At 28.1% G+C, this 12,999-nt stretch overlaps 2 protein-coding genes across 2 annotated transcripts; one reads left to right on the forward strand and one right to left on the reverse strand.

The window, feature by feature from the left end:
• Positions 1-3,453: 3,453 nt before the first annotated feature.
• On the reverse strand, positions 3,454-6,210 carry LOC126266305 (uncharacterized). The gene is made up of 2 exons (XM_049970118.1): positions 6,022-6,210; positions 3,454-3,695 (listed from the first exon to the last, which is right to left on the reverse strand). Exons 1-2 carry the CDS (start codon positions 6,193-6,195, stop codon positions 3,588-3,590), a joined length of 282 nt encoding a protein of 93 aa, XP_049826075.1. The 5' UTR covers positions 6,196-6,210; the 3' UTR covers positions 3,454-3,587.
• Positions 6,211-9,662: 3,452 nt separating this feature from the next.
• Positions 9,663-12,465, forward strand: LOC109605633 (calumenin). The gene is made up of 4 exons (XM_020022225.2): positions 9,663-9,851; positions 9,934-10,159; positions 10,355-10,584; positions 11,562-12,465. Exons 2-4 carry the CDS (start codon positions 9,939-9,941, stop codon positions 12,071-12,073), a joined length of 963 nt encoding a protein of 320 aa, XP_019877784.1. The 5' UTR covers positions 9,663-9,851; positions 9,934-9,938; the 3' UTR covers positions 12,074-12,465.
• Positions 12,466-12,999: the final 534 nt, after the last annotated feature.

Consider the following 12,999-nt stretch of genomic DNA (forward strand, 5'->3'; position numbering starts at 1 on the left):
TTATCAAGAACTATAAGCATTATCACAAAATTAATAAATAAACTACTTGGTCCACATGTTATCCATTTTTTCCTGTTTCTGATAATAACTGTGTTGACTGTGGCAAATTTAGCAATAACATTTCCTGAAGCAATCGATGGTGTAAGGTTTAGTTTGATAAGGATATTATTTTCAGTAAGTATGAAATAATATTTGAGTGATTAAAAAAACTATTTTATTTTATTAAAACTAAAAGATTTAATGATTTGGAAAAAAATCGTATATTGTTTTTATATTTTCAGTATATTTTTTACATACTTTTTTCTCATTATTTCCCTTTATAAATTTAAAACATTTAATTTGTATTAATACTTAAAATATGTATTCTGTATATAATAGATATGTAAATTTATTTAGAAAATATAAAAACTATAATTCCCAATTAATAAAATATTTACATTACACACCATGGTTACATTTCACTTGTAACAAATGTCAAGCAACGTTATAATTTACGTAAATCCAAACAAAATGAACAGAAACAAACATTCAAAATCACAAAAGATAATTATATTGTTTATTATCGTAAATTTGAACTGTTTATTTATTTATCTGACATAACGTTTTCCTTTTTACCAATCATGAAGCTTTTATTGAAAGATGGTCAAATTGTTGATTATTTTATTAAAACTGGCACTATAGTGGGCTTAACAACCTTTTTTACAGCAAAAATTAAATTGTGGCAAAAGTGTGTGTTGTTAATTAGTACCTTATATTACTTGATTGTATTAATATATTTTTTATCGCTATGTGTACAAATAATTATGATGGGAGGCCCCATGACAGGAAAAGCACTTTTTGTCTTGTACAGCATTACTTTCAAATCGTTTCCAATTCTGGTTATATTAAACACGTGTGTTCAAAGAAAGAATATAAGAATGCTGTGTGCTTATGTAAATAAGATTGAAAAGGAGCTGGATAAAAGAAAAATCACTCAAAGGAACTTACAAAAAAAGATATCTCTGTGGTTTTTTATAAATATTATTTATTTTATGTGGGAACTTCGATTTTGGTTAATCGATGAAGTCAGTGATATATTCACAATTAACCTTATGCAATTTTGCATAATGTTTATTGTCTTCTTCATGTATGTCTTGGTTCAACATGTACAATGCAAGAGTTTTTATCTAAATGAATATGTTTTAAACATAAGTTCAGATGCAAGAGGATGCTTTGCTATGATTCAACATCTAAGATCTATAGAAAATTGCTCTCGAATCATAGGCATTGTTGTAAAACAATTGAGTAACATTTTCGGTGCCCACATTATAAACTATTTTATATTTTTGGTAATAACCTTGCTGACAGTGGCTAATTTAACAATTACTGACCCAGATATAGTTGAAGGTCCTAGGTTTTTTATAATTCGGATTATCTTCTTAGTAAGTAGATATTTGAGGAGTTCATATAGAAATTGTAGCATTTAAGTACCACTTTTATTTTTCGTTGTTAATACTATGATGATAAATAACTTCATTTTTAGGTAGAAGCTATTCTACTCATTTATACCTGTCATTCAGCAACAAAAGAAGCTAAAAAACTATGTTACCTTTGTTATGAATTGGAAGAACACCCTTCACTCACTGCAACAGAAAGAGACGAGATAATTTTGTTAGTAAGACAAATAAAGGATACTCATGTTAATTATTCTGCTGCTGGTTTTATGACAATTAACAATGGAACAATTTTGGTCATAATAGGCTCGATCACAACTTATTTTTTGATTTTATTGCAGTTTTTAGGAACTATACTTGTACCAGAAAATTAATTATTTATTTACCTTTAAATTCAATACTTAAACACTTTTTATTTGTAATATTATTTATTTTTAACAATAATTTTTATTATTAAACAATCTAAAATTATATTCAGATAATAAAAGAATAATTAACTAAAATATTAATTAATAATTTGTAGTGCCGAGAATATAAATTAGTTATTTAAACAGGTCATATTACACAGATTAACTGTTGAATTGGGTTTGATATAAGGTGATAATTTAATCCTTCGATAAACTCTTTAGTTCAAAATATCCTAAGACTAAATAGATAATGGATTAATTCAGCGAAATTATTCAACAGCTTAAGTTTTGGGTCAAACTAATTTACTCTAGCCTATAAATCATCAGATCTTATCTAACCATCTCGTAAAGCGGTTGATCCAGAAAATTTACCTTTAACATTTTTTACAAAAGCCCGTGAAAATTAATGGATATTTTTTATACGATCCAAATTGACGCCGGATAAAAATGAACATTAGAAGGTGTGGTCTTTGTGCAAACTAAGCTAATGTACTATAATGACAGTGTTCAATACAAATATTTTAGTGAATACCATACAATATTGATGAAAATCTTATATTCGAATATAAAATTCAAAGTAATAATAATATGGTAAATATTAGTTATTAGTTTCTCCAATAACTTACAATAATGGTCAATTAGTATAATTTGCAAATATTGATTTGACATTTCAAAATATTTAGTGATGTTTAGTAAAGGTAAACGATTCCATTAACTAAATCCACTCAATATTTTTCAATTTGACTCCGTTATGAGTACATTTTTATTTCGACGAGAATAAATTGCTTGCAATATTTACTTTCCTCTTGTTTATTTATGAAGATCAATGTCAAATGTGTATTTGTAAACAAATTGCGCTTGTTCATACCGAAAAATGTATCGCAATTTTTACATCACAGGAGGTAATTTAGAAAGTAGATTAATCAACTGTAATTGCGGTAATTAAAATAATTTTTGGTAATCTAAATTGCGTTAGATTTTAAATTAAATAATTAAGTTTGGGATAATAGAAAGCTTTGTTAATTTAACATCTGCTTTAAATGACTATGGTTATACATAAAAGGGACCCTATTCTATGGTTTCATTTCCATATCGTCCCCAATTGCGCCTACTATATTTTCTAAATTATCTCCACGTTATTTTGAATGATATCTCTAGGCCTTTGTCTGGGGTTGCCGCAAATATCCTCGTTATTTTCTTTAAGTAAAAGGATCGGCCTAATGTAAATATTACTCCTGTTATCTTCTCTTAGTTTGGCTAATTTACTGGAATTTTGAGGAAGGTTGAGACCTTGCAGGGGTGACACCCTCTAGTAATAAGATTTTGTGGATTTTCGTGTTGAATTTTAATATGTATATTATAATGTTGCTTGCTTAATTAGACTATAACTAATTAACTATCGAATGATCCTATTAAGTTCTGTAAGTGAAAATTAAGCTTTTCTTGTCGATAAAAATTGTTGCAATTCTTTTATATTTAGGGATAGGTTAGGGGTTTGATACCAATGATAAGAAATAAATAGTCTAACATTTATTAATTAAGGCCATTGTGGTGAATATGCCATATTGACTATTAATAATTATTATAATTATGTGATTAAATCTAATGTCTAATTGTGTGCAAGCATAGTTTTATTGAAACTTAAAAATATTACAAAATGAAACATAATTTGTGCCCATGTGTTGAATTTGTACGTATATGCATGTTCGATGCCAATTTCGAATGTCCTATTTACGTCTGATTAGCATTATTTGTAAATGCATTGAGGATGGGAAACTTCCAAGTAATTTTCGGCGACGCAAGCTCGCATTCGGTCGTGAATTTTGATGCAGGATCCCTTAAGTCGCTTCACAACCTGTAAAAGAATTATTTTTGTTATTTTTGTATAATAAACTAGTTTGATCAACTTGAAACATCAATTTTTTAGAAATAAAGAGTGGTCTGAGCTTTCGGCTACTCCTTTTCTTGTTCTGTAAGTGTACCATTCAATAATATAATATTAGATAGCAGAACAAATTAATATTTTTTGGGGTCTCGAAACTGATGAAAATATCAGCTTCTGTTACGTAAAACTTCGTATAATAATAATAATACTCAAATAGAGAAAAATCAGAACACTATGATGGATGACGTGAAACTAGAAGCTTCTTTTGTGCTCTTGTGTTGTCATGAAGAAGCAAAAGATTAATTTCAGAAATTTTTTGTTGTTTTGCTTTAAGTATTGTAATGGAACGAAATTAAATGTGCTATTACTATATATTGTTAAAAAAACTCTGTTTGTAGTTATTATAAGACTTTGTTTTCTCTCCCCCTTCCATTTGAATTGTTTCTGGCGTCCTTAATGTAAATTTGGAGGAATTCAACACAGTATAATGTAGACAAAAACTAATATTAATTGAGAGGCTAAATTATCTATAGTTATACTATTTTAACTCATATTCATCATTTGTCGTCCTTTAAATAATTTATTGTCAAAAAGAATTGAGTTGTGTTAAAAATGCAAAACAACAAATGGAGAACGCTGATACGAAAAAAGACTTAAGCATTGTGGAAAATAAAGTAAAACAAAAAATCTGGAATTCACCATCATCAGGCCTCGCATAGGATTAAGCCATTAAGCACCAAAACAATAAACGGAAACATGGCTCTAAATGTTACAGTTATTACTTTGAAAAATATAAAGACAACCGTTCAGAACTAAGTTGTTTCCATAAACGGGGCCACATGTCGCTTTTATGTATTCCAGATTGGCGAGCTTTTAGTTGAGCGGAGACACTATTGTTTTAGTACCGACTGTTTCGACTAATTACTCCCGTCAGATCGTCGGGTCCTCTAAACCCTTTGATTAAAACGAAGAACATAAAGTTATGTCCCTGGAGGAAAATAACTGTGAGATTTTTTGTCCAAAACAAATTAAATATAAACTGAAATAAAATTTATCACATATCGTGTACATCAATAATTAAAACTCTGATTGCATTCATTAATTCGTTTCACAGAAATTGATAAAAATTTATTGAAATTTAAATTATTATAAATAATATTTTATTGCGATATTATAAAAACGTTTCAATCCACTGAAATGTATATTTCAAAAGCTTAATTCAATTTCATTTTTTAACTACATGACATCAGTAAACAAATCAATACGTATATTTTAAAATTAATATTTTTAAGGCTTTAAAAAACTAAGCCAGTTTAATCAGCTTATGTTAATTTATAATATTAATCCTAACAATAAACAATTTTTTTATTTTATTGTTTGTAATATTTTTCCATTCAATTATTTTATTTTTTCACATGTATTCTTTTTGGCCTTTAAATAATTACTATTATATGTGACTAGTGTAAAGCATAATCATTAAAATAACATTCAGAAATAGCATATCATATCTCACAAACATGTGTGTTATATACATATTTGTTAAAAAGTCTATCTTTATCCACATTAAATTGTAAATTATCCTTTATGTAATTATAATAATTTATTACATTATATTAAATAATGTTATAAAAAAAGTTGTTAAACAATTTAGAAAACAATAGTAATCAAAGGATTTCTAGTAATGACATTTAAAAAATTAAGTGCACTAATAATATCATCATTTACATATTAAAGTCCAATAATATTTTCATAGAACCATAAGTAACAAATACTGAAATAAACAATAAAATTAAATCCCACAATATCATTGCAATAAACGATTGACATTTATGGTCAATAAAAATGGTTTTAAGATATTAAGTTAATTTTATCATCCGGTATTTTAATAATGAACATTAATGGGGATTTGTATAATAAAATCATATAAACCATATTTAGCACATGCACAATAACAACAGAATTTTAAAATATTTTTTTTCATCTAATTGTTATTTGAAACATACAAACTGGGCTTACAGTTACTTTACATAATCTATTAAATATATACAAAAAATATTTCAATAATATTGCGTATAATGTGAAAGGAAAAATCTGATTGTTTTTATAGAAAATTGAATGAACACTGTCATCCATCTTGTGAAACATGTTTATCGAATCGGCCTATTTGTCACCTACGTTTGCGACACTAACATTTTTAAGCCCCTTTTTATATCGCCCTTTCAGAAAAACGAACACTAAATAAGCCACATCAATGTTTCATGTCGTTTGACAGTGCTAATGCTAAGAGTAATATTACCTGATATTCAATATAGCACGGCGGACTTTCTTGATCATTTTCTTCACTTTCAATATCTTGCAGTTTATTAAGTTTGACATTGGGGCCCTCATCATCAAGGACGATCTCCCTCGATAGGGCCAATACCATGCCAATGAACAACAGGAGCAGGAACAGAATCGGACTTCTGGCCATTAGGACACTTTACCGTCAATGCGACCCGATTACGTTCCCTAGATGAATTTATACGCGCCATCGAAGCCTTGTAAATTTGATTAGAATTCGGAATTTTACTCGAAACGCTAAATTAAAGTTGAGAATTGTAATTTATTTTGTTTTTGATGGATTATTTGGCACTGTTTAGGGTTTTCATGGGCTGACGTAAAATTGTCACATTTTGTGTTTATTGATCTAACAGAATTATTTGTTGTTTCAGCTTTTTTCTTATTTACGGAGGAATGTAGCATAGAAAAACAAATACGTTAGATAAAACATATACATATATTTGTATGATAATATGAGAAATAATTATAATTAATATAATACAAGTATCGCTATTCACCCTGCTCTTCTACCAACATATAATTCCTTACTCTTTGAAGGACGATTTGCGCCTGCAACCTTTCAATATTGGCGCTTATAGCGGCTCTAACATCTTCTAATCTATTTCTTCTTTCCATATGCATATTTCGAATCCGAAACTGTTGGGTCATATCGGCTGTGGGTTGTTGAAGACAGGGAATATCTTCAGGAGTGGATGCCTCCAAGGTAGTGTCTTTATGAACATATTGCGGCATTTTTTGATACTTTTCTTGTTACTAATTATATGAGAGACCGTTGACTTGTAAATAAGGGTGTCATATGGAACTGAACAGCTTTTTATAGGGATTTAGATATAGGTACTGTAAAATTTAATGTATGGGAATTACGTTTAATTTTATAACCTTTAATTTGTATAAAGTCTAAGTCGGTGTTGTAGGTATTTCTTTTGTTGGATTATATTTTATCAGAAAAATGCATATACTAATTTATTTAATTTTATTGTTTTATACAACTTGTAAACAATTGTATTTTACTTGATTAAATAATATTAAAATACATTTGGCAAAGTATTACTACACGTGCTTCCTAAAATATAAGATAAACAAGATATTCTACACAAAGATTCAATTATACACTTATAATGAAAAAGACTATCCGAAAACATTTCCAGGCAATTCACAGCTGAGCACCGAATGGAACTGGGATTTAACAAATGTCCCATTTTCCATCTTCAACAGGAAAATACATCAAACATTCCAAAACATCTTTAATCACAGGAAATGGAGAATTTCACTTAACACCTGTGAACACATATGAGACTCAAAAAGAAAAAAACATAGAAAATATTTAACAATACTCTACTGCGTTGAATTGTAGCTGAACTGTTTCGTACTGAATTTTAATTAAACTTAAAACAAAGCGGGCTAATAATTTTTATTTTTTAAAGCATTAATTATATTTTTAAGTGATTAAATTGCAGTCCACGTATATTGTTTTGTTGAAGTGTGCAAAATGAACCCATTTCTTTTAATTAAAACGCTACCAATTTAGTTCTGCACGAAGCTTTGGAAATAAAGTGTTTATATTATGTTAAATTAAATTTTGATGCAAAAATTAGAAAAAAATATCCATGTCCAGACGCGCTTAGAATGTAGAGTAGTCATGTGCTTATTACATTATATATTCGTGAATATTTTATTCCAAATTTGAAAATCAACACAATTTAGCTTATTTATCATTACCATACGTAAATTTAAGACCCACAAAAAATTGAATTGCCAAAAACTATATAAAAAATATTTAAATTTTTATTGTTTAATGTAATATAATTGAATAGTGTATGTACCATGAGTAAACTTTTTATTTATTTTATTTATCCTAGAAAATCAGTGCAGAGTATTTATAATATTAATTCCATACGTAAATTAAATACTTTTCCTAAAATTCAACTTATTTTAAAAAACCTTTTTAAATTTGAGCCGTGTTACTGTAAAGTTGGATGATGAACCCTAAACACACATATATATTCAGCAAAATACAAATTTTATAAAATCAATTTTTTTGTTTATATATTTACATATATTCATTTATGTAAAATTAAGAATTATTATTTATTTACTTTATTTGACAAGTTGCGTAAATACAAGATATTTATTTTAAAATATACTAAGAAAAAAATACAAATTCTATAAAATCAGGCTCAAATGCTCTGTTTATTTTAAATTATGTAAATTTTAATTAATTGTTACTTAACCCAGAGGTAAATTTATTATAGCTCGTAGCATACATGCTCGCAATTACCTAAAGTTGTCTCTCGTTTGAAATCAAGGTATGGGAAAATGCAGGCGCGTTGAAACTCGACTAACAAGACAAATATTATGGCACACTATAAAGTGCATGCGAAATGACTTTCTCTCGATTCCACACCGTAAGGCAGAGTGATGTTTCAGGCGAACGGAGAATTGAATTGTCTTCAAAACCAAACTTTGTTTAATAACCATTGAGCCAAATCAGTTGTCAGTGGTAGGAGATTGAAACAATTAACAATTCGGCGACTGAAATTTCCGCGTCATGTCTGTGCCGAATTGGACTAATCAAACTTCGGGATTAATTGAAATTCATTTCATTTGAATTGATTGATTCTGATATTAATGAATTGCACCAGCATAATTTCAGGACTCCATTTATGACTAAGGTTCTGTGTATCTGTGATTAAGTATCAATTGCTAATATAAATTGACGCGATATTAAACCTTATAGATTTGAAATAAAATATGAAATCCTTATTCAAAGTCTCTCAATGGAAAATCTGTAGGTAAAACTCAATCATTAAACATATTTGATTGATTGATTGATTTTCAAATAATATCTAATGAAATTAAAATTTAAAAAGGAAATATTTATTGGAATGATTAACAGTGTAGATTGATTACTGGTGAACAATTTTACATGGAACGAGTTTCGATTGATGTTCAAATGCCACTTGAATCGAAAGTAATTCGATTTCCTATTTATTTTGTACCGAAGTCTATTTTAGACGTCGAACCGCTGTTGGTAAATTTCATCAGATGTACGTCATCGGTAAATCGACTCCGCAGACCAAAGAATGCAACGTGCCAGTTCTGTGGATGCGCTTACTTCGATCAGGTTCATTAATGTACAATTTATTTTGAGGAAATTTTTTGTAATATTAAATTTTAAGGAGATAAATCAAATATGCATTGTGCGTCTTTTGAAGTGGGTAATTTGAATTTCTTAGATTAAATAGATTTAAAATTAGTTTTAATATGTATTATTTTGACCAGTAATATTATTTGAATATTCCCAACGCTATTTTGCTTTTTATATATTTAAGGGAAATAATCAATTTTCAGTATTAGTATTAGTATTTTCAGTTCATTTTTAGCTTATTATACATTAATAATTTTTTTATAAAATGTTTGTAGAGACGCACTTTTAAAGTTTTTTTGAGTTGGCGCCATCCTTTAAGAAATCTTACAAACCATTGCTTCTAGTCAAAACGTGCTGTAATCAGACACGCCAAGAACTTATTCATTACCTCAACCACCACTAGATGTCACCCAAACATCAACAAGAATCAAATCATATGTTTATATTACAGTAATTTTAAGCTTGTGACACGTTGGAACTTTAAGAAGAATTAGCCGGGTCATATAGCTTCCAGAACATTCTTTAGTGCCGCTATCGGATATCCTTATCGTGCGGCGTGCATTGGTTGTTAGTGAACATCCGCAAGACTTGATTGATTTACCACTGGCGGTGTGGGTGTTTAATGAACACATAAGCATGTAAGTAAACCAATAAAATAGCACCACGCGACCATTTAGTCTATTACTAGTGTGCATCAACATAATTATTAATTCATTGCAGACGAAATGTACGTGAGAGGCGCCGTGTTTGTTCTCCTCGCCCTCAGCGTTTGTGCCAAACCAAAGGAAGAAGGGCACAGTGATAGGATCTTAGATAGGGATTTAAGTGACAAAGAGCATTATGAAAATGAACACCATAATCCTGAATATGATCATGAGGCCTTTTTGGGAGAGGATGCCAAGACTTTCGATAACCTACCTCCAGAGGAAAGCAAAAGAAGACTAGGGTAAGATAATTAAATTTCGTATATTTTACGTTGCATTGTATTGAATAAATTAAATACAAGGATGGGTATCCACAAAATTAGTTTGAGTGATACCTCCTACATGTGTTTTAGTAATCTTATTAAAAGATTAAGATATATCACTTTACTTGTTAACACTTTCCTTGAACTAGTTGAGTAAATATGGTAATTTTTCAGATTAATTGTAGACAAAATAGATAGCAATAAAGATGGTTTTGTAACAAGAGAGGAACTAAAAGACTGGATTAAGTTTACTCAAAAAAGGTATATTGCTGAAGATGTGCACAGGCAGTGGCAACAACAAAATCCTGAGGGTGCAGATACAGTAAAATGGGAGACCTATGAAAATTTGGTCTATGGTTTTCTGAAAGGCATGAACCCTTCTGAAATAGAAAAGGATCAAGAAGGTAAGAAAAATTTCATTATTTTCAATGAAACCTAAAAAATTAATCAATTTACATAAAATAATTAAATACTTTTATTATTCTATTGTGTAATGTAAGTAACATAGAAGAAATTATATAATTAATCTGTTGTTATTGTTATATATATATATATATATATATATATATATATATATATATATATATATATCAATTTCAACCAAATAATATATTATATCATAACATCACATTAAAATAATAAATTGAATTTATTACTAATTCCTTTTCAATGTTAAAATTTTTTTAAATATGACATTTACTAGATTTACATAAATTTTTAGTTGCATTTGCTTAATTTGCAATTCTTTAATAGTTTTATTTTTTAAAATGTCAAAAGATACATTAATTATTATTAATGTGTATAACTAATTATAATTTTTGTTTGATTCCTAAAAAGTTGAAGTTGTAATTTTAAAGAAAATCAATTTTAAATAATTTTGAAAAAGTAGAAGAAACTGCTATCAAATTATTTTTTGAAATTTTCTATTATATTGTAATTAAACAGAATTGTAATTATATTACATAAGTATTTCACAATGAAATAATAGATTAATTTATTATATTAATAAATTCATTATTACAAATTTTATATATTTACATAATTCCGTCTATTTTTACTTACCCCTACTTAATTTCCAATTGTTCTATGCATTATTTTTAGATATGTCATCTTCTATTAATAATTTATATTTATATATATGAAATATATTGTTTATGTTTAATAGTCAAATAATTAAAGAATAATAATTTGATAATATATTTCGTTTAATACTAAAAAATATGCTTTATAATAACTTAAATATCTTATACGGAAAAGGTACAAATGAATAATGAATTAATTAATTTAACCTTTGTCCGAAATTTGTTTAGTATTTCTACTATATTTATTGTAAATATAAAAATAAATATTTATATAACTTGTTTTTGTTTTATTTTATTAGGATTCTCATACAAAAACATGTTGAAAAGAGACAAAAGACGCTGGCAAGTCGCAGATAGGGACCAAGACGGTGCTCTAACCAAAGAAGAGTTCTCCAATTTCCTGCATCCTGAAGAATCGGATCACATGAGAGACATCGTCGTCATCGAAACAATGGAGGACATCGACAAGGACAAAGACGGTAAAGTTTCGTTGCAAGAATACATCGGCGACATGTACAAATCCGAGGAAGGCGATGAGGAACCGGATTGGGTTCAAAGCGAACGCGAACAATTCCAAACATACAGGGACAAGGACGGTGACGGTTACATGGATGAGGAAGAAGTGAAAACGTGGATCTTGCCTGAAGATTTCGATCATGCTGAAGCCGAAGCCAGACATTTGATTTACGAAGCCGATGCTGATGCCGACGAACAACTTACCAAGGAGGAAATTTTGAACAAATACGACCTGTTCGTCGGTTCTCAAGCTACCGATTTTGGTGAAGCTTTAGCGAGACACGACGAATTTTAACGTTAATTTTTTTTAGTATATATTTTTATTGAGTAGCTGCAATACTTTATATTTGTATTAACAAATTTCTTTAAGCATTTTAGAGCCAGTTTAATTTTAAATGTTAAGTTAAGTTGTGACACTGCCACCTTTTATTAATTGTAGGTTTTTATTACGTTGTCTATACCAAATAATAAGCTCTTATATTAGGAATCTCTTGTAAATTAAATATATTTCTATTTTTCTATGTTTTCTATGTCTAACAAAAAAAATTCTATTATATGAGTGATGTATTAATGAATACTCATGTTAATGTTCCAATCATAAACTATTGTGCCATTTAAATTGTATTATGCAATGATACTTAATTCCAATGAATCATTGGTGCTTCTTTTTATAAATAAATCATATAAATAAATAATATAATGTTATTTTGCTTATTATTTTCCAATTATTCCCAGTTTAAATCCAGAAATTTACAAATATAATCATCATATATTTTATAGTTGATTAAATATTTGTGTTAATTGTTCAATATATATTAAATTAAAATTAGACAGTTTTTGGATATGGTGTACAAATCGAATTAATGTTATTGATATTTCTCATTTATTATCATTATATGAAAATATGAGTACAACATAAAAAATATATTTTATTGCAATTTAATTCTGGTAAACTTTTAATATTATTGTATCAATTTTTTTTCTCCAAAATTGCTCCATACCATCTACCCACACAAACAACTGTTTTATTTACTAAAACAGAATTTTCAGTCATCCATTGACCAAATGGAATATTAGGAGGTAGTTTACTGTCGTCCGTTACGGCGTTATAAATGTAGTAGTCGGCCTTAAAATTATGAAACTTAATAATTTCTTGTTTCTATTTTATATATTACATTTATATACTGGATGTTTTACATCTTATCTGAAAAAAATTATCCA

Source organism: Aethina tumida, chromosome 7, assembly GCF_024364675.1.
Source record: "Aethina tumida isolate Nest 87 chromosome 7, icAetTumi1.1, whole genome shotgun sequence".
NCBI lineage: Eukaryota > Metazoa > Arthropoda > Insecta > Coleoptera > Nitidulidae > Aethina > Aethina tumida.